Source organism: Helicoverpa armigera, chromosome 26, assembly GCF_030705265.1.
Source record: "Helicoverpa armigera isolate CAAS_96S chromosome 26, ASM3070526v1, whole genome shotgun sequence".
Lineage (NCBI taxonomy): Eukaryota > Metazoa > Arthropoda > Insecta > Lepidoptera > Noctuidae > Helicoverpa > Helicoverpa armigera.
In genome coordinates this window covers 7272893-7296799 of record NC_087145.1, presented here as the reverse complement: position 1 = coordinate 7296799, position 23907 = coordinate 7272893, and the positions used below count along the sequence as shown (strand labels likewise).

General features: G+C 33.8%; 1 protein-coding gene across 6 annotated transcripts in view; it reads left to right on the top strand.

Annotated features, from left to right (window-relative positions):
- Window positions 1-20888, top strand: part of LOC110372654 (potassium voltage-gated channel protein Shal) — a 91476-nt gene extending 70588 nt beyond the window's left edge. Inside the window, exons 2-6 of one of the 6 annotated variants that reach the window (XM_049849769.2) lie at window positions 7286-7448; window positions 11542-11739; window positions 12531-12683; window positions 14938-15051; window positions 16827-20888. In XM_049849769.2, coding sequence (XP_049705726.1) covers window positions 7286-7448; window positions 11542-11739; window positions 12531-12683; window positions 14938-15051; window positions 16827-16925 — 727 coding nt within the window. In that variant the 3' untranslated portion in view covers window positions 16926-20888. Of the gene's footprint in view, window positions 1-7285; window positions 7449-11541; window positions 11740-12530; window positions 12684-13964; window positions 14025-14937; window positions 15052-16826 lie in introns of all 6 variants that reach the window. The other 5 variants (XM_064041799.1, XM_021329539.3, XM_049849770.2 and 2 more) reach the window with 5 other exon arrangements.
- Window positions 20889-23907: the final 3019 nt, after the last annotated feature.

Below are 23907 nucleotides of genomic sequence, written 5' to 3'. Positions count from 1 at the left end.
TTAATATTGAAAGATGTCTTTATTTAGATAAAACGGAGACTGCGTAGTTAGATGAAAGTTTAATTCCCACAGATGACGCCTGATGATAAGATGACGTAGGTACCTATTAGGTATAAGTTTTTGTCATCAATCAATATACAATGTTACAATACAATAATATGTAAAATATTGCTATATTTTATTATACACTGAATTTTCGCGATTTCACCTGCGGTACCGGGATAAAATATAACCTTTGTTAATCAAGAAGAGTGTAGCTTTCCAACAGTGAAAGCATTTTCCAAATCTGTTCACTAGTTTAAGAGCTTTTAGGGTGCAAACAAACAAAACAATTTTTCCTCTTTATTATATTAGTATAGAAAAAATCATTTATTAATACTGCCCCATCTGCTTCGGGTAAATACAAACAATAATACAAAATAATGCATTTCACTATTATTTATCACGGAACTCCTAAGCCAAAATTTTCTTAATTCCATTCTATTTACAAAGGTATTTACAGACGATCCCACGCCAGTAGTAAAAGCGCATTAGCGGAAATATGCGTCTAAGAGGCGTGAAGACGAAACACTATCAAAACATCAACGGCTATGCACGTCTGTGGTGGATCTGTCTTCGCCGCCATCTTGGAATAGGTAGCAGATTTTTTTTAGTGTTTTTCGAAGAAGTAGATGTTTTTCTAATGTCTTGATATCATTTTCCTGTCTGGATGTGAAAGAAAGAAGCTGGAAGGTGCTCTCCTGACAAACAAAGATAGAAAATTCTTTTTATACTTCTCACCATGAAGAAACTTACAAATCTTGTCTTATTATTACAAATAATAATCTCAACAAGTAACCCTTGTTTAAAGTTGGTAAAAAATCTTTGTGATATTATTATAAGGAACAATATCAACAGCAATAGCAACCCTTGTTTGGTATTGTTGTATAATCCTTCAGAAAGGATTATCAGTGTCGGTAAATACGCCATTTTAAATGTTACTTTATTTTGTATACAAAATTAATTTACCATCAAATTATTTGAAAAAAATGCATGGCATTTCGGTAGGTATTTTGTCACAATACCTATGATAATAGAGCCATATATTTTCAAAATCTTTCTGATTTTGCTTTTCTCAGAAATCAAATTTAAAACTTCTCTTTCCTTAACGATTGCCTACGTATTAAAGATCTATCAATGACAGCTGCTACCAATATCTTATGAATGATTTATACCAGACGGTAGCGGGCAAAAGCTGAATTACATATTTTTGCATAAAACATATATACCTACAATTTTTTTTTATATGTAGATAACTGAAATGCCTTTGTCGATAAATGGGCTATCTAACAGTGAAAGATTTTCTAAAAGACCAGTAGGTAGTTTTTGAGATAAGTGTGCTAAATTTTTTTTTTGCTTTGTAAATGTCTTATAGTTAAAAAAATACAAGATTTTTTATGATAAAATTGTATAAAGAATGGTCATCGACGAACCTACCGCCTTAGCCTAAGCCTAACTTTACTTTTGCCATGAGCAAACCATAGCAAAAGTAAAGATGGACTCGCAAAATTGACAATTTTTTTGCAAACTCAGACTTTCCCACAAAATTAAAAGAAAAAACCCACACCTACCAAAATAGTTGTTTAATTAAGATCATTTGCTTTTATATAAGATAAAGTATAAACAGTTTAGCGGCATCGGATATACAGTTTATACAAAACTCACACACACGCATTTTATTTGTAAGTTTAACAACTATTAACAAATGTATATTGCTTGTAATTGGACAAATTATTTGTAATACATTTTGAGCAAATGGCCTATATATTTCGGTTTGTGAGTGTAGAAAGATTTTATTATAAACACGACTACGGAAGATATTTTTTTATGAAAAAGCTTCTTATAATATGTATTATACCATGTATAGTTACCGCCAGTTAACTATGCAATTCTGAAGTTAGCTATTGACTCCTTGCGCATTTCTTCATACAAATATTGTCGAAAAGCTCTGTTTGTCCGAAGGTGGCTATTATTGACATCAGAATAATCAAAAAATTATGACAATTGAATGGCATTAAATGGCTAAATTCAGAACTGTAAAGTTATGTGGTCCAATTATAAGATAGTAGATAGTATTTTCTTACCTAAGTTACGTTAGCAATATAATACATAGGAAAAACTTTTTCTTTACATTATGAAGGATAGTTTTCATCATTTTCAAATCACCTCCCACAAACAATTCACGAACAAATTACCTATGAAATATGAAGCTATGACCCATTTACTAAAAACAAAAAACGCATAAACCGTTCTATTTTCATTCCAACAATAATCAAGGTAACACTGAAATATCAATTGTTTACACAAAAGAGCACCAAAATGAAAGAATTAGCACCCAATTTATCAATCACGCACGATACTCTATTTCCCATCTATTATAATAAAACGAAAACAAAATAACATTGAAAAATCAGTTTTTGGGCCATAAATTTATGGGTGCGAAAATTATTGCATGCAAGCCCACGTAGGTGTCAGTTTTGAAAAATCTGTGTTTTATGATTGTAATAAAGAATGGAAAATATTAGTTATTGTGTAAATAGTATCGGGATAATATTAGACCAGGTTATTGCTTGCGTCAAATAATTTGAGCTGTTCATGATTGGTGCACATCCTGTGTACCTATAGAATTTTAAAGGTGCGCAGACAGACAAATCGTATTTTTTTTTGTATTTGTGACTATCTTTATAGGACTACTATTTTTTTACTAACAATTAGGTATATATAGGTTTGATTTCAATGGTTTGGTGTATTCTTACTAAGGGGTATTGGGTTGAAAGGGTAACTGGGTTGAGGAGGCCAGATAGGCAGTCGCTCCTTGTAAATCACTGGTACTCAACTGCATCCGGTTAACCTGTAAGGTGACCGCAACATTGTTGGCGAAAGGCTAGATGATGATGACTTAAGCGATAAATAGCGTACTTCAGAGCGGCATGGTCAATAGACAAGAGCTCTTTTTGATTTTCACTAACAGCGTAGGGGCAAAGTTATTTGGGAAATACTAAAGTTAGCTTGGAGATGAGGATCAAAATTAAATACTTACAGCAACTATGTTCTCTAGGCTTTTGATTCCCAAGAATACCAGAATTTCCAAGTCATACCCGTATTAGCGACATAGTCTAAAATCGCACCCAAATTCTGATTTCAACACATAATTGTCGTCTAACGAGTTTCAGGAACAATTCTCAGTTGATTATGCCATTAACGCGTTTATGCGTTTGCGACTGAAATTAAATTCAGATTCCATGTGTTTTAGTTAGTTTTCAAAGCATTTTAGGCTCCAGTGCTAAAGTCGTTAACACTATAATTACGTGCTTCATAAAACTATTACATGTTGACAAGTATATCTTAGACACCAATGACTGTGTTTCGGATGGCACGTTAAACTGTAGGTCCCGGCTGTCATTGAACATCCTTGGCTGTCTTTACGGGTAGTCAGAAGCCAGTAAGTCTGACACCAGTCTAACCAAGGGGTATTGGGTTGCCCGGGTCACTGGGTTGAGGAGGTCAGATAGGCAGTCGCTTCTTGTAAAGCTCTGATACTCAGCTGAATCCGGTTAGACTGGATGCCGACCCCAACATACTTGGGAAAAAGGCTCGGAGGATGAGTTGACAAGTATTTCCTGCGGTTTCTACAGTAATTTATTTATAAATCTTGAGTTTCGTCAAGTCACCAATTTCTGACCTATCTATGCTGGGGTTGGCTCTCAGTAGTCGTATGCAGCTGAGTACCAGTGTCTTACAAGGAGTGACTACCTTTCTGACGTCTTCAACCCAGTTACCAGGGCAACACTAAACCTTTAGAATAGCTGGCTCCTTTTCGTATAAATCTATGTTGGGGTCGGCTCTCAGTGTAATCGAGTGCAGCTCAGTAATGGTGCTTTACTAGAGCGATTGCCTATCAGATCTGACCTTCTCAATCTAGTTCCTCGGGGCACACGATATCCTTGGAAAGACTGCTTTCCTTACCTGAAATCGGACCCACACTTGTATACAAGAGGTTGGTTTTTACCCATCAGCCCACCATGACTTAAAGGAAAATTATTTTGCCAAACCATTATTTTTTACTAATTTTTATATATACCATTCATCATTCATACGGATAGAGGCAACCGTTGCTTAACCTTATGACCGATAAGTAGTTCTCAAATTATTATTTGCCGAGCAAAAAATCCACTAGCCTATAATAAAAGCTCTCCAAGAAATAAACAACAAAACAACACAACTTCAAAACGGAACCTAATTTGACATCTTAAAGCATAACCCGGCCTATTTCCGTCGTGAAATCCCTAGGTTATTCACCGTCTAGGTAGCAAAATTAGTGTTTATAGGCCAACAGGGGGTGTGGCTTTGGGCAGTGTTAATTCTGGACTGGGTAGCTGTCAACCTGTCTGGTATTTTAGTGTTATGTGTAGTTTGTCTGGTGTTCTAGAATAGCAATAGCAATCTTTGTAAGTTCGTTGAGATATGGGTCTACATATGTCTACTTATATCTATACTAATATAATCAAAAGGAAACATTTGTTTGCGTAAAGGCTCCATAACAATTGAAGCGATTTGAACAATTCTTTTATTGTTAGAAAGCTACATTATGCCCGAGTAACATAGGCTATATTATCCGGGTATAGGAAGAAGGTTCCCTCAGGGCTCGGGTGAAACCGAGGGAAAAGCTAGTAGGTTATTTTTATGTTAAAAGTGGGTGTCGTATATTTTTTTTAATATTGCCTCAATTTTATTGACATTAGTGGTCAGTATACGTATACCTATCTAAACTTATATTGTAAAGTTAAAAAATCGTTTGATTGAACTTGCTAATTTCAGAAATAACAGGACCGATTTTAAATTATTTCAGTGTGATAGGCCATTTTTTAGAAAGCTATAGACCTCTTATCCAGATGCCAGGAGTAGTTCCTACGGTACACGGGTGAAACCGAGTTAGGAAGCTAGTAAACTATAAACATGAAATAATTAACAACAGTAAGCCAACATTAATTGATACGGTACATATCTAATGAGATGCTTAGTGTAATTAATTTTGAGATAGTTAACATAAATTATTATTAAACTGATATTAGATTTGATTATATGAGATTACCTATATACCTACTATTAGTTATGATATCTATAAATAGAAAACTGACATCTGATGAAAAACGAGTTGTGTTATAAGTTTGTAGTTCTTAATGGATAAGCCGATTTAGATGCGGTTTTCTGAAACGATAGCTGGTGTTTCAGCTGTGGTTCTTATTAACTTGCTAAAATGACAGTTTTTTGCGACGGGGTTATTTAAAATATGTAACTTTTTTCTTGTTAATACATAAACTAGTTAGGTACTCTTTAAGTTGTGTTAAAGTTTTCATTGAGATTTTTTAACAAATCGTCTCTAACTTACTCTTTAACCTCAGAAAAAATTTATAAGACCGATATTTTTAAAACCCCGACAGCATTTTAGCGGCCTTTCAAGAACTTTACAATGGAAGTGACAATTTCCAGAACGTTCCACTATTAATACAACTCTCAAACACAAAGCAGAGACGGATAGAAATAAAGAAAGAAAGAAAGAAAGCGCCACCGCAGCGACTTTCTTTCCTTTATTAGGTTTCGCTTGACTTTCTACTGTTTCCTTTCTTGTAATATTGAATTTCTGTTTTTAGTTCAGCGTTTGAACGGCGATAAAATGCTGCAGTTGTAACTTTGTGAATTAGCGGCTGTCTTGTCATCTGTCTAACCAACTATGTTGACTTTATGTACTCACATACTCATAGGTTTTTCATACTCGTAGCTTTTTTTCGGAAATAAGGCTTAATAAATAAATAAAAAATATACAAAATACTCTTGAATATTTTTTTGATTCTAACTCATTTTATTAACTACCAGGATAAAATATAGCCTACGTTGATCCGAAATGATGTAGCTTTCCAACAGTGAAAACAATTTTCAATCGATTCTGAAGTATGTTTTTAACTTTTAGCTATTAATAATCTTACTGTTTTCTATATTTTAACTTAATCTATATCGCCCCAAAAACCCCATAAATAAACCACCCATGACACATTTTCCAAAAAACCCGCTACTAATAGCTTCATAGGGCCCGCAATATGTCAAGGGGTGCTTTCCACATCAAGCCCTCGAAGTGACCAGTAAGAGGTGCTTGAGGCCCTTTCGGCCTCTAAGAGCCTCTTAGATATTTGGCCATTGACATGATCGTGTATGGCCGCGGTCCATTTATCATGTTTGACTAAGTTTTGCGGTGGAAATTTGGTCAAATGGAAGTTTTATGGTGTAAGGAAGTCGGATGAATATAAAAGTTGCAATTATTTTTTCACGCAAAATCAAGACATTTTTAGATAAGTCCCAGGTATAGAAGAAAAAGACTATCCGTTCAACTTATTACATACTTTAAAGTAGGTTTAATAATTATTGGAAACTGAAGGAATAAATCTATATATTTTTTTAATATTTTTCAAAGTAAAACTACGCTACTGATGAATTTGCGTGTTCAGCGCACGCAAATTCGTTTCTAATTTCAATTGATTTATATTTGTTTTTGGACAAGCAAGCACTTAAATTCAAAATTATTGTTCATCATCCTCCTCCGAGCCTTTTTCCCAAACTCCGTTGGGGTCGGCTTCCAGTCTAACCGGATGTAGCTGAGTACCAGTGCTTTACAAGGAGCGACTGCCCTATCTGACCCCCTCAACCCAGTTACCCGGGCAACCCAATACCCCTTGGTTAGACTGGTGTCAGACTTACTGGCTTCTGACTACCCGTAACGACTGCCAAGGATGTTCAATGACAGCCGGGACCTACAGTTTAACGTGCCATCCGAAACACAGTCATTGGTGTCTAAGATATACTTAGAAAGTACATACAAACTTAGAAAAGTTGCATTGGTACTTGCCTGACCTGGAATCGAACCCGCGCCCTCATACTCGAGAGGTTGGTTCTTTGCCCACTAGGCCACCACGACTTTCACGAATTCAAAATTATTGTTAACCACTAATAATTTAAAAAAAAACCTGTGCCATTATCCTATCTTTTATGTCTTAGATTAGTTTTAAGACAGGTAACAGATACGTAGAAAATTAAGTTATAACAATTATTTTGTAAGTTTTTATAATAATTATGAAAATAAAGTTCTTAAGTACATAGGTGACTAACAGATATTGTTCCTCAACTACTTTAATTATTTAAAAAATAAGTTAACAATTAAAACAAATATTAACGATCCCCTCTCTTCTACCCACAGATACGGCGACATGGTACCAGGTACCATAGCAGGCAAGATCGTAGGAGGAGTCTGCTCCCTGTCCGGAGTGCTGGTCATAGCGCTGCCGGTGCCCGTCATCGTGTCCAACTTCTCCAGGATCTACCATCAGAACCAGAGGGCTGATAAGAGGAAGGCTCAGAGGGTATGTGGTTTTAGAATAGTATTTTCTGTTGATATCTCAACTAATATTATAAAGCTGAAGAGTTTTTGTTTGTTTGAACGCGCTAATCTCAAGAACTACTGGACCGATTTGAAAAATTCTTTCAGTGTTAGATAGCCCATTTATCGAGGAAGGTTATAGGCTACTTTTTATCCGGGTTTGTGACGTGGTTCCTACGGAATGCGGGTGAAACCGCTGACAGAAGCTAGTAATTAATATTTAGATACATGGAGTGGGGACCACGGACTAACAAGCGCAGCATAGGACGTCCAACAACAAGGTGGACAGACGATCTTATAAAGGTCGCCGGAAGATGAATGATGCAGGTCGCCTCCAACAGGTATCTGTGGAGATCTAAGCGGGAGGCCTATGTTCAGCAGTGGTCGTCCTATGGCTGAGATGATGATGATGATGATTAATATTTGTATGAGTTCTTATATCTATTTCGTTTTAGGCCAAGGGCAAATTATGCATAGGAGTAAAACAACTGAACTAATTCTCGTACATGTATCCATAAAACTAGGCCTTTGTGTTATTCTTATATGCTTAGGATTTTTATGAAATTTCTACGTCAAAAAAGAGGTAGACAAATTAAAACTTTTATTATGATTTATTTTCGTTCAGTTTTAACCGACTTCCCAAACAGGAGGTGCTCAATGCGGCATCAAAGGCGTTTTTTTTTTTGTCACTGTTTTTGTCTACATTGTTTTATTTGATAATACGTATTTAAACTATTCATTTTTATACTACGTATTGTTACCTAATTATAAGTTTGAAATATAACAACCTGTTACGTTTTATAGATAAAACAATTCTATTATCTTGTCTACTGTTATCACAAACAAAAGACTTGAGACCAAGAGTAAGATATAAATACTGTTTTATATAACAGGGTTCTATTTAACTCTTCCCATTTAATAATCTAACTAGTATTATAAAGTTGAAGTTTACTTTGTTTAAGGATCTGATAGTTCGACTTCTATAGCCCGTGTATTGAAGTAGGTTGTAAGTAAGTTACTTTTTATCTCGCTGCACTAACTAAGTTGTTCCCAAGAGACGCGGGTGAAACCACTGGTACAAGCTAGCCTCAATATTACTGTCAAAGGTCTACTAAAACTTAAACAAAATACCTCTCTGAGGATAAACACAGAACATTGCATGTCTCACAGATAACTTGAAGTGGTATAACACAGCCCCTTCTATAGTGTTGTAATTTTACGACCCTCACAGTGTTTATAGCTTAGAACATACAACTAGCTGGAACTGCCATGAGAACTTATTGAAAAAGTCCGTCCATTCATACAAACGATATAAATCATATTGTAAACTATAAACGCGACAGTTTGTATTTGCAAATGTTTGTTCCTCTTTCACGCAAAAACTACTGCATCGATTTTGATGACACTTGGCAGTTATATAGCTTATATCACATAACACATTAAAAGCTTCTTTTTACCCGCGTGTGAGAAAAAAATTACTCAGAAAGCGGTTGAAAGCGTGAATACACGTTATGCAAAATGAAGCGATAGCTCACTCATGAATTTCACAGGCACACGACAAAAATTAAACAACACAAGACGTGAAGCACTTGTATTCAAGGTACGCCAATATCGTCTCCAGTTGGTTGAATTCTCTAAAGTTTATACTCGAAGCAAGCGTGTTATGATTCCGCCGTGTTTGAAGAGCGTGACATTCGATAAAATCTTAGCTGAAAACGGCAGTACAATGTTTTGGAGAATATAATGGGACATAATATATAATGTTTATAATTTTGTCGTATGTGCTCGTGGTGGAAAAGGTAATTTCCTCTCGAGATGGGTGAGATTGAAGTTTCGCAAACAATGATCACTGAAATCATAACTTTCTTTGAAGCACACATTACGAGTGGTATCACTGTGCAGTATATAAATACATCTGCAGACCATGACTGTCAAAACTGTTCTGATAGAAATAGGACTGTTTAAAAAATAAAATATTGTACCTAATATTTAAAACATTTTGGGCATCAATGTGTTGAAAGTTAAAAAAATAATACATACGTTAGATACAGTTCGAAATAAATAACTTTGCAATTTGAAGTTAGCCATTTGTCACAGGCAGGAACTTACCTACCTATTCAGAGTATGGATATAATAACCGTGACATAGAAAACCCATAAAAAGCCCATACTATTTATTTCCTTACTAGAAGCGTGTTTACTTACTAGCGTGACAAGATTGTCCACGGTGCAGTGGCGTGACTGTCAATAAGGTTTTATAGTAAGATTATATGGCACGGTGACTTGATAGAAATATATACTTCCTGCCTTGTAAAGAGGGGAACAAACGTCTTTTTATTTATGGTGTTATAAATAAGGGAGAAAATCACTCGAAAATTTCGATTCCAAAATTGATTTATGTCTAAGATTTGGATCAATTTATCTTTTCAAGTTGATACAGTTTTTAAGAAATTAATTATTAACCTTCCTAATTTCTTGCGCATGTCTTAAGACTGGAAGGTAAACTCAGAAGAGTTTTTCTGTAAGGTTGAACATAATCTGATAAACTGTATTTTAGGACCTATACCTAACACAGATAGACAGAACCTAAAAGCAAAGAACCAACCGCATTAACTGTATTTTTTTAAAATTTACTTTATACATATTTTTATCAGGAAAGCTGCTTTGAAGCTAACACAACATAAATAGCAACACTGATTGCTCAAACAAAAAAAAACTACCCTCACTTATTAACCGTTTTTGCTGACCATATGAAGCTCACGCGATGTAACGCTCGCGTAATTCAAATAGCCTAGACGTTTAAGTAAACGGCGGCAGCTAATTGGTTATAATAAAACTATGATTACAAAGGATTTATTTATTTTTAGTTCTATCATATAATAGGATTATTGACGGTCGATTTTGAGCTTTGTTGCTTGGAGATAATGGTGATTTTAATTCACACAAAACTTCAAATCGACTTTGATGTTTTGGTGGTGTGATAATGCTATCGATATTTCTGACACGTGTAACGGGTTCAATTATAGATAGTTCCAAAGTTGATAGGCTTTATATTTTAAACTCTAATTTATGGCTATAATCAATCCTGGTGATCATAGAAGTAATTCCGTAAACAATACTGACTTTTCTGTATCAATATTTTAAAGATGAAGAGTTTGTTTGTAAGTTTGAAAGCACAGGAATTACTGGTCCTATTTAAAAAAAATCTTCTCACAGCTTATATCTGGGGGCACGGCAGTGCCCCAGCCAAGACTCGAGCAAAGCGGGCACGGCCGCACCATCTTTTCTCGAAGCGTTTCGCTACGCTATTTACAACCTACATAGCCTCTACATAATCACAATTACTTAAACAAGCTCATGGTCGCTTTTTATCGTCTTCTAGGTAGATGTTGACAATTTATAAAGCTTTTATTTGATATTATCTTTTGCCACAGTCAAACGGACCAACAGCAGATGCCCTTATATTCGAATCCAGTCTTCAGAACTATCTCGAGGTCAATTTATAGGCTAGGATTCTTGCCTGGTTCCTGTACTCAAGAAACTATTCGTTTTATACCTTTTAAAATAAACGTCAAAGTCGTTCAAAGTTACCGTTGGTAGGAAAAACGAATAGTTTCTTGCTATGAACCGGGAATTAGACTCTCAGTAGGCTAGACTGGAAAAGATATGGCTAGATACCGAAACACCATCTACATTATCGAGATACTTTTATAGAAAAAGAGAGAGGTAGTCCCTGTAACAGGTTCTTGTCCATTTACATTAGGTTTCCTAAAAAATGTGTTGTTTAGCATACCGTGTTTTAATGTAGATCGCTAAAATGTGAAATGTCTTGTGTTTAAATTAATTTGTTGAGGCTACCCAATCCGTGGTGTTTTGTGACGTAACTGTTCATTTCCGAAATCATTGTCTATTCCAAAATCTTAAATAAAAAGTTCATTAATAGATATAACATATAAGCCTCCTTTTGATTCCAAAACTTTAAAATGCCCCAATTAGATGGTCTAAACACCCTCATTAAAGCCGTAAAACTATAAATGGAAACCCCAGGTTTTAACACTTCTATTCACAAAATTCCAGAAAGCCCGCCTCGCCCGAATCCGCATCGCCAAAGCCTCCTCCGGAGCTGCCTTCGTGTCAAAGAAGAAGGCAGCTGAAGCCCGCCTGGCTGCCCAGGAGTCGGGCGTAGAACTAGATGATGCTGGAAGAGACGAGGACATCTTCGAGTTGCAGCACCACCACTTACTGCGATGCCTCGAGCGCACCACGGTGGGTGAAGTTAGGCCCTTTCCTTACATAACTACGCTTCGGTCTCGTGGCATGTTTTGTGACTTTAAGGTCATGTCAATGTGGTGTTGTGGTGTGTAGCATAGATTTCTTTCTAGTCTTTGTTAGCAAGCGTGATGGTAAATGGATATTTTTGTGGGTAATTCTTTTTGAGAGTTGAACGTTTTTTGGTGTGCCGTGTGTATTTTTTAGTTTTTATTTGTTAAGACGGCGTTTTCTGTGAACTAAAAACTTTAATGTGGATTTCTCACGCAGAAGGTTTAAGCCCCTTAATTTCGCTATGTATAATACGATGACCTTCCGATTTGTTATTATTATTTTAGGGTGCTTTTTGGAGAAGCCGGGCTTTGATTTGGTTCTAGATTATTCTATAATATGGAGAGGCTTATGATCCAATAGTAGTTAAACTGATGAGCATCAGAATAAGGATAAAGCGACAATGCATCATGAGTTAAAAACCCTCCCATGATTTCACCTTCAGGAAGCAAGAGTAGACGTCTTTTAAGAAGAAAATATCCATCTCTAGGTGCCTGGTAACAACAAAAGGTCTAATCATCGCATAGATAAAGAGACAGGTCCCAATATTTACAGTAATTAGACAAGCTGAGGAATATGAGCCCAAAAAATATATAGAAATAATTACCTAATCTAAAAATATGTATACCTATATCTTCCAAAAATTGCCACAAAGCCAGACTTCACCCAAAAACTTCAATAAACTGATTAAACTTATTTAAAACTTCTCCCCAAAATAGGGCCCTAACACATAACCCTACCCACAGGACCGTGAATTCGTGGAAATGGAGAACCCCTTCAATGGAGCAGCCAAACGGGCTGGGTCCCCGTCTCCGCTAGCGTCGCCCGCGCACTCTGGTCGCGCGCCTGCGCTGTTGGCGTGTTGCGCAAGATGTGGCTGCTGCCCACAGAAGTATCAGGTACCTGTGTAGTTTGTTTTGTGTTTGTGTTGGTGGTGGCAACTGGATGTGGATTTAGGGTGAGGATCGTTTGATAGATCGGTAATGATTTATAGATATAGATAAACTTATATATGTGGTATGAGTCCAAAAACCGAAGAGTCAAGAGGCCTGTTACAGTGTGTTAAAGGCAAAATTTTATCAACTATCCTAACAGACATTTTGAAATGTGTTTAATGTTCTATGCTCAAACAAAAATACTGTAAATATCAATTTTACGGTAAAAGAAAACTGCACATATTTAAATTGTTGATCTATCTACTATTTTAGATCTCTGGTCAAGACTGATCTTATTTGCACGGCCATTTTAAAATTTATTTCATTTTAAGATGGCCTTATCCAGTTGCTACTATTTTTATTCAATATTTTGAACTTAAAAAGGCGTAAGGTAATTTCTAAGTCCTTTACGCCTTTTTTGTTGCATCTTAAAAAGGCGTAATGATTTTTTAACAACTTACGGTTTTTGGAGTAACGTTAGATTAGTTTAGGGAATGGTTAGTTTCTAGGGTTTTAGCATGATGTTATAACATAGGGGTAGTTTTAGAAACAGTTATTATGCACTTAATTATCATGGTGGGAAAATAAGTGACCTTTTGAACAATTTATTTCGTAAACATTCGAGTTATGAACGAAAATTATAAATAATGAATGTTTTTTTTCACAAAGTTAATAGGGAAGATTAACGAAAACAGAGCATGAGTATGTGTTTAGATTTTATGTCAAAAAAAAACTAAATACTTTATTTACTCTTTTAATTTTATGATATTTTTCTGTTCTTTTTATTTTTGTACGTCTTTATAAGCATGGCCTAAGAATATAATTTGTAATATTATATGTTTCTTACTTGAGGTTTTTAGCCACTTTAGCATCCAGGTGGCACGGTGATGTTATTTTTTTTCTGATTCTTAAATATTCGGGGATACTTTTACAAAATGCAGAACTTTTTATTTTGAAAAAAAAAAAAAAACAATTTGTTAATATTTAACTTTTCCAACTATGCTAGTTTAGAAACTCTTCTTTTGTGTCATTTTAAAAGATCAACATTTCATAATCAATTTATGAAAATAGCATGAACATTTATTAAAAATGTGCATTACCTAGCATATTTCTAGCATGTGTTTTATTTTTATTTTTTTTTAGTTTTATTTTTCATATTTTAGTTTTTCATCACGGATTTTTGAGAATGTTTTGTCATAATTATTTTGTCATTTTTCTATGAATGATAATAATTGTTGGTAACAGAAGCGACATCGCTCAGTGCGGTGCATCAGTCCTATAGAGTTCGCACCGAATAGACGAGAGGTATATACCTACTTATTGTGCTACTGGGCTACTTGTCTACCCAATGTCAATATCGTCACTGTTTGTCACAGCTCCCCAAGTGAAATAATGCAGTTTTCCAAAACTAAAATTCTGAAAAATAAACTAAAAATATATACGACTGCATTATGCCACTTAAGAGAGTTACAAAATAATTTATTTTTATAGTTTTCCATGTCATTCTTGGTGGATTTCTATAAAATTAATTAAAATCATTGTGCTAAGGCTTCCATCGCAAAATGTGGCTAGAATTATGTGATAAAGTCTAGATGTGGTCCGCCAACAGCGCTTCTCAAAATACTTCCTTGTGACTACAATTATACATAAAATATATTTATATAGCTTTGCTAAACAATATGAGATAATGAGCAATGTTTTTATTATAAGCTAGCCAAATAGCTAGGAAATCAGGTTAATTACTTTTTATATTGAATTGACGTGGTGGGGTCTAATGACAAAACTGGATTTAAAAATGAACAGGTTGGTATAATTAGATTAATATAATATACTTACCTTTATTTTCGATGGCTCGATATATTTTTTCTTTTAGCGCTCGATATTAAAACTAAGCTATATCTATCCTTATAGCTATCTCTTTTATCTAGTATTAAAATATATTTAATAAGTAAATTTTATATTGCTCGATGATCTTAGTTTTTATTTTTCGTTCTATACACTCTCACATAATTTTATTTATAACTAAAAGGACACAAACTTTACACTCTTATTTCATACCGAAGTAAAATTTCAAATAAGCAATAATTTTTATTTTTATTACTTATTTTCACACTTTTAGTTTTATTTTCCTATTTTTAATTACACATATCAGAAATTTTCAACGCAAAATTTTTCTTGTTTTTGTATGGAAGGCTCAGTTTCGAATTGGCTCTAACAGGTCCTGCTATTAGACTCGAGTAGGAAGGGAAGAAAGGGGGGGAGGCGGTACACGTCGACCTCTCGACCCTCCGACACGTCAGTGTCCGCTGCGCCCAGCGAAGATCCATTACCAGTATGTGAGAACGGCGTTAACACACAGCGATGGCAATAAACTCATTAAAATCCTTTAAAACTCGCCTTCTATTTATAATAAAAAATTGGAAAAAAACATTGACTAATCAGGAAGTTATTTATTCAAATTGATGTGACTGCATTTTGTAAATGTTTGTTCCGCAAATCGAATGGAAAGGTAAAACAGATTTGACATTTATTTTGCATGTTAATTTGAAATGTGTTAAAAACTAAAAAGTAGATACAAGTTAAAGTTTTTTGTTAGTACATAATTATTTTTTTGGAAACTAAAAATACAAAAAACAATCGCTGTGTGGTAACGTCTGCAAAAAGGAAAACAATATAAATAATTACGAGGCTTTAAATGTCTGCAGGGTGTTGGCTGCCTTATACTGTTGCTTTATAAATATCGTCCTATTGTATCTTGTTAAATGTTGTATCATTGTTTATGGGCTTGCGCTATGGTGCCGTGTTGTCAATTATTTTATATAAAAGTATATATGTACGTATAAGATATCTCTTTGTCCCTGTATTTTGTGAAAAATCGCTTTATTCTTTTTTCTTTAAGGATGAGGCGATCGTAGATCCAAGTGTTGTAAATGTATATTTGAAAGGATGTCGTCGTTTTTTATTTATGCTGTATGTTGAACATAATATACGGTTTGACGAATGCCAACACACTGCACACATTTTGATTGGATATTTGTTTTATTGGCAAGTAAGAGTATTTTGGAAGCCGAAATTTTGTTGCTAATCAGCCCTCGATTCGACCTCACAAAATTTTGAGTATATTTCAAATATATTAGTCAAAATTAAAAATCATCCGAGTTCAAAAATTGCATATAATCTACATTAACCAACTCAAAATGTAATATTGAAATTAATTCAGGTTTGTAGGAACCAAAAGCAATCAATCGACATCCAATGAAACCAAAAATTCGTAAAAGTAATATTGTAGTAGTTACAGATAATTAAACAATATAATCATTCACATTCACGTTTACTGAGGTAAAAAATCATTAAAAAAATAAAAATATGGAAACGAAGGCTTACTAAAAGTTTTCACGTGGATGTTTTATTCGTATTTTTAATTTTAGTTTTTAGTTTCATAAACAACTTTCTGTAGTGTAAAATTGCCCGTAGCGAGCTCAGAAAATTTACATTCAAACATGAACATTTGACATATACATTTTACATTACACATTGGGTCTACATAAAATCTATTTATTTATGAATTGGCATGAATGGCACACTTACTCACACTACATCAAAATGCTAGCAAAACTGTCACAATTTTTTCTATTTTTAGTTTTATTTTCAGTATGTTTTCTCGATGTTTTTTATTATAAGTGTCTGTGTTTTATAAAAATACGTTGTACAGCTTGTTTCAATGTGATCGTAGATAGATTAGGTAGGCGTATTTATTATAAATTATAATTATAAAAATATTGAAAGTAATGTGTGTTTTATATAGTAGTTATTTAGATAAAATACGTGTATTTTGATTTTATGTTGTAAAAGAATGTAGGTATTGTTATTTATGAGTATGTGTGTATAGTATGTTATTGTTTAGTTTTGCTCGTCCAGGGAAGATGGTAAGATTTGAAATGGCAGAATTCCGCTATTAAATGTTATTTTAACTGCCGAAGGTGGAAAAACAAATTGAGTTATTAAAATGTTTAAATTATAGAGATTGCTAAATATATGTTTAAAACACTGATAGGTGGTCTTACTATGGAATATTCATAATTCAAACACGAAATCTTCTGATTACAGCAAGCGTGTGGCAAATACATTCCTGCCGGGAGCACAGTGCAGGGCAATCAGACTGGTGTCGCCATGGACGGGACTTATCTAGTGGAGGCATCCTTCTAGGGTCCATCCACCAGCCACATGGAGACATATGTATAGCCCATGCAAGTGAACCTATCACGGACATGAATCAAAGCCTAGTTCACACTAGCACGCGACACACGTCGTACCAAAACAACAATTATTAGAATTATAAATCTGTGTAACATGTTCTAAGTCTAACACGATACTGCCTAACATTAAAAAAAAATATCAGATTTGTATTTTGCGAGTTTCGGAGTGAGTTATGGACACAGAGTTTTACACTGTGATTTTTAAAATGGAATAGTCCATTTCTTGTTCCATTCCATTTTTAAAAGACTTCTGTAGTGCCATTCCATTTCGATTACCGGAATGTGCTCTGGAATGGAAGAAACGGCTGGAAATGGAATGCATTTCTGGATTGTGACATGAAAGAAATGGAAGATATTTGGGATTGTGGTCTTAATCTCTGGAACGTAATGTTCTTTCGCGTCCTCTCCGTGTAGTTTCTTTTATCCGTATTAGTAATAAAACAGTATTAATTAAGATTTTAAATGTTAATGGTGAACGGATAGAATCTTGCTTCTTGTAACAACGAGATAAAATTATGTGAAAATGGTATTGTCTTTAGACTTTCTTGTGAGAGGCGTTTTTAGAAAAGACAACTAGATTCAAATTTCAGTATAGTCAATAGTTATTCGAGTCATATCAACATTAGGCAGTTATATAGACGTACCGGTATGTTGTAATTAAACTGTTCATAGTTGAAGTCATTTCTGGGGGTCCTAAGTTAATAAATAGTATGTATAAGTAAATAAAATAGAAAAAAATCTAGTCATGAATGAAAAAGTAACACAAATGCAACGTGAATTTTTAATAATTTATTTTTACATTGCATTTTCAAAAGATGCGATTTCTAGTCAAAAGTCAATGTGATCGAATTACATTTTTGAAATTATAAATTATTTGCATTTTTAATTTTAAGTTGTCAAACATCGAATGTTATTTTAGATTTTATAATTTAATTTTAGTGTTAGGTTTTTTGAACTAAAATTCAAAATCTGTCTATTTGTAATATCTACGTTTAAAATCTTGAGATATTCATACATAATTATTTTGTCAAAGTTTTTAGAGGTTTAAATAATTTCCCGACATTTTTCAAAACTGGACCTTCCGATGACTTTGATTGTGGACATACTCAAGGTCCCAACTTTTGAAATACTACTTATTTTTTATTTATTTTAATTTATATCACTAGAACTCTAGTGCCTTCAATATTTGTTATTTCCAAAAAATCGTTGCTCTGTGTTAGTGAGGCGTAAATTTTAGTGTTGTAACGATGCGTCAGATATCGATAGTCGATACGTCGATATGACGTAACGCTGTGTATTTGTAAAGGACTTGTTGCGTCAAAGTGACGTATTGAGCCGTGTATAAATGTATTCGAGGTGGATTATTTACGTCGTCCGACCGTAGTGCTGGAATATGACATGTGAAATGTGACAGAGTATCTTGGCAGACAGTTGAATGTATTTTTGATCTCTAAAAGTAATATTCAATTGTTATAAATCTCCTAAATTAAGATTGAACGCAGTATGACGTACTGATGAGCGAGGAAATGAAGTTATGTTTATATTTTTAAGATTTTTGAACAAAAGTACATTTAACTGTATGTTCTACTTGCCATGCGCATGATCAGAAACATAACGACATTACCGATGTCACTAGTAGAGACCCCCTATCATAGACCAGTCTTATGATTGCATTAGTATGAAATAATGTTATAATAATAGATAGAGAATTTATGTGGTTACATTAGAGATTTATTTAATTATATGTTAATAAACTAGCGTTAAGACGAATAGTGTTTAAGTAAAAATTTATTGCATTGAATGCATGATTTTAAAATTGTAGATACATACGTATTTTTTTCACCATGCTTTCTCTCCAAATGTGTCTTTTAAAGTTATCGATAAAAAATATAAATTGTAAATCGTGTTGTTTCACGTCACTACGCGTTGGGTAACGCTTCAATTTTTAAATTTTAAATTTATTAATCAGTATACTATGTAAATTGTTTCTTACGGAATTAAATTTTTAATAAAATAATCTACCTTCGATTTACTGAAGTGTAAAATCGCTTGCCAGATTTTATGGTCTAAATACTAAGGGAGATAACTTCCAATTTCTTTGAAGTAATTCCTATATAGTCTACTTAAACTTACTTGTAGACATAAGCGTTATTTAAAGTAATACTTGAATAACGGCGGGTTCTAAAATGGTGCCTCGAATCAAAAGCGGACCATTTGAATCCAAGATTAGACAGCTCGTGAAGAAAGCATGGTTTTAAACAAAATCTTTTTGTTTTTAGTTCATAATATTTATCGTAGTCATTATGAAACCGAATTCGATGTTAATAAAATGTTTCTTCCAAAGTATTGCCACAATTTCTACTAAATATAATGAGAAATGTGTTGTACTCAATAAAATAATTTGGTAATATTGTAAGTCTAGGAGTCGAGTAAATAAATCGAGAAATTTTCTTTTTAATTTGAAAGAAATGCTGAGTCATTTTTGGTAAATTGGAAAAAGGTTTAAATTGCAAGGTTTTCTTGAATTTTAAAAGCGAGAGGGTTCCCATTCGAACGAAGAAAGACTTATAAAAATTAACAGCTGCTTTGTGCTACGCCATTACGATATAAAAGACTAAAAACAACTTAATATTAAATTGTTACATTTTACAATTTAGCATTAATTTAAACTTAGGAATTGGACTATAATAAATCCTATTAAGTCTCAATTTTGATACAGGCTAGCAGTACTTCAAGCTACTTCAATCTGTCAAATAAGTTCAATAGATTTTCAACTTTATCTTTTGCACATAAGATTGAATGTTGACTGGAAAACAGGTTGTAGTAGCTTGAATTGCTTTTGTACCAAATGTCCTTAATAGAGATATTCCTCGAGGCGCCATCGCTTTGAAGCGCACCTGTATTATTCCTCGGAACGCACTTTTTAGTAGTGCTCCCGATAATGATGACAACAATATAGGTGCGCCTCAAAATTGTGGCGCTTCAAAACTTTGGCGCTTCGAGGAATACCCGGTTGGAGTATCTTGATTTTCTGGTTTCTGTATAAATAAAAAATTGGTATGCTAAATTGTATAAAGTAATGTAGATATTCAAGAAATAACTTGCAATTTAAACAGAAAATACTCGTTTAAATATAATTTGTTATATGTGGTCCACACCCCTGTGATTCTATGGCTGTTTTACCATTATTTACTGTTTCGGTTTCAAGCTTAATTTTTGTGTTGAAGTGATAATTTTTATGAAATATATTTTTTAGATTTGAAAAAAATGCCGGTTGCAGGATATAGGGATACAAGCATGACTTATGCAATTTTAGCCTGTCAAATACTTAAGCCAAATTATGTAATGCTTTAATTTTATTTTGTTTATACAATTTCAGAATTTTTAGAGTCGTTTTTATTATTCACAATGAAACTTCCAGTACCTAACGATAGTTTTCTTTGAAAATATATTTCATAAAAATCATTACACTTCAACAATGTATTTATCTGAAAGATATTTCGTCTTTCAGTTTCTCAAATTTTATTTTCTGTTATGTTTTTAAAATATTCTATCAAAAATGTTTCTTGTTTTTTAGTTTTGTTATTTAATTTTTTTTAGTTTCAATGATATTATGTCGCTTTCAAAATTAAGATAAAATTATTTTGAGAAGTGTTGCTGTGGTGATAAAATTTTGGATTTTTAACTACATGATATAAACACCGTCCTTAATCGGTAATCAACAGAATTCTGATAATAATCAATTAAAATCTTATTAATTAGCTCAATTGATCACACAGTAACATTTTTCAAAATTAAAAATCTTTTTTAAACAATTCACTGATATTTTACTGTGTGTTTTCAAGACTGTATTGTTTAAGTAATTAAAAAATCTATTTAAAAAGATGGTCATGCTCGGAAAAATAAAATAAAATAGAAAAAAATGCACAAAATTATGCCTTTCCTTATGAATTATGAAACAATATTGGGCTATTTTTTGTGCTCCAAAATTAAAATTTCGAAAATATTTTGATGTAAGCCCTTTCGTACACAGGGCTACGCAAGGCTTCGAAAACCGGTGATTTTGGATCTTAGCGACTACCGAAATAAAAAAATATATTTCATACACAGGCACGTGTCGTCGACACTTTTGATTTGTGTATCAGTCGGTTAGTGAGCAAAAACATGCGGTTTCGAAGGTTTGCGTACCTTAGTGTATGAAGGGGCTTCAAGTAAATGTATGGCCCTATAAAGCAATCCAGTTTTCTAGTCTACTCTTGGTGACTAGATACTCTTTGGCTCAGGAGTATTTAGCAAATTATATATCTGAACATTTCCAAACTCTATTTACTTACAGATTTTTAGGGTGCTGAAGACCTTATTGCTAAAAAGCGTCAATAAAATTCCACCCCATCACTACAGTTGTGAAGCTACGTACCAACGTTCGTGAAAATGTCACCCACACATGCACGTGTATCGACGAGCTTTTACCGGCGCTACCGGTGCTGTCAGTACTGAGTGTCGTGCATCGAGCACATGCGTGTGTGAGTGACATTGTTACGAACGTTTGTAAGTAGCTCCACAACTGTTTACAAAAGAATATACGTATTTTAACTGTGCCATCACTGTCGACTGGGACCTGGTCCAAGAGGCTGCTAATGTTACCTAACAGATTTAAGAATTTGAAATGGAACTTACCTGTTCTTTATTTTTTCTGTTTTCCAAGAAACCCTCTTTCAATTGAACTTACTTATCATTATTTTATATACTGGGTAAATACAGATGTTTATAGTGTCCAATACCTATATGTCAAAATCCGAGCATGACACATCAAAATGCGTCGAAAGTATGTGAATGTGTCGTTGGACCAAAGTGGATACTTCGAGTGTAGAGACATAATCTAGTGAATGTACTTGGATATTATTATGTAGGAGACAATATGGAAACAAAGAAGTCAAAGTCAAGTCAAAGGAAAAAGGATAGAAGTGCTAATGGCGGGGTTTTTGCAAACATTTTCAGTTTTCTTCAGGGAGTGTGTGATAGAACTTGGATAAACTAGACTGTTATTCGTAGTAAATGGGTATATTACTTACACCTATGTATTATGTGAAATATTTTTTTCCTAATATGGAATTGAACTTAGTAGGTGACGGAAGTAGGTACTAAAATTGTGGTTGTACCTATGTAGTTGAATGGTGATTTCACTAGTTTGAGAAAAACTTGAAAGGGTTAGTTCAGAAAATAGTACAGTTTTTTTTTGTAAATTTGGAATTTTATGCCCAAGTATACCGACAACATAAGCTACCGATTTTCTTAAAACAACTGTTACCGTAACGTTGAAGGTGACTATTTATAGTAAACAGTTGTTTTTAGAAAACTCACGTTTGTATTGGCGGTGGACTTGGGCTTAAGTACATACCCTGGAATATGATATTCCAATCTGGTCATTTGGTCTTTTCAGATAATGATGGCTGATGGTCTTATATGAATGTAGGTATGTTCCATACTGTCTCCTACATAATATTCTAAGTGATCGAGTGGTCGATTTGTTTTATAATTTGTACCTAACTATCGATTGTCGAAAATTAAACAATGTTTAAGGCTCTCGGTTCTGAACCTTTAGCTTAATTCTTTGTTATTTTGAGAAAAAAATAAAATAAACATAATTGTATATAAAGACTTTGTTTTTTATTTTGTTAACCTTAAGCATTTTATTTATGTTAATGATTTTCCTAAGAGAAAATCCCATAAGATGCGGGTAAAACTGTGAGAATAAGCTGTAGCTACTGCACTTGCACTTTTATTTGGCTGGCAGATATTAAAATCGACTATAATACTTAGTAAATATATTATAAGTTGAGTAAAAAACAGAACCGAAGTAAATAATCATAAAATAGCGCCATCTCTGGCGTGAAAATGGTAAACTGCCAACACATTTGATGACAACGCCATCTAGTATTTCATGACAAACTACTTGATCGTTTAGCTAGCTAGCGCTAGTTTGGTAGCGGTTTACATAACAAACTAATAGATGGCGTCCAAAGTAAGAATTTGTAACTGAAAACGAGCCTTGTTGAAGACAGTTTCTGGTCATTACACTAAACATAGTGCGAATATTTTCGTGGAGGTTTCTTGAATATATCGTATAACTTTAAAGTAGTCATAAATAATTAATTTTGGTTGCAAGTTGCATTACAATAAGTTTTGTATTGCCAATGCTATCTAGTATTGAATACGAGAACTACATTACAAGCTGCTGAGCAGGTCGCTAGTTCAAGTTTCAGGACAAATTTTATGGAGCCTCTTAAGATAATAGATGGCGTGCAATGAAAATAAATACCATAGGATGAAAAACTTGCTAGGCAAATTCATTCTGAGTATGTTTGTGCAAGAAAGAAAGGTCTAGAACTTGGTGCTTATTTGTGCATCTTAACTGAGAGACCATTTTTGTAGATCTTGTAACATCTAGGTAAACGTAGTACCTACCTTCTTACTGAGTTTATCATCCATCACTACATAATAATATTGCGGGTACTTGCTTAAGTCGATGTTGATTGTCAAATGGAATAAACACCGTTCCTCAAGTGCGAGTGTGACTTATCATCTTGAGGAAAACGGCTGAAATCACCATAAGTATTATGCAAGCGTGGTGCACTCATTCCTTCTCTGTTTAAAAAGAGGCCTTATCCTGTGTCACACTAAAAATGGCTGTTAATGACTATGTTAGGATACACAGGTATGTTATCTTAGATAATTACTGCGAAGAACAATGATAATTTTTTTAAACTGAAACTCATTTACTCCAACTTGGGAGCAAATAAGAACTTTTTGTACGTCAAAAATTTACAGAAAAACATCCCCCAAAACGCCCACCCTTCACCACTTCCTATATGTGCTGTGCTGGGAAGAAGAAGTGGCGCAACAAACTCCCCAGCAACACATGTCTGTCTGTA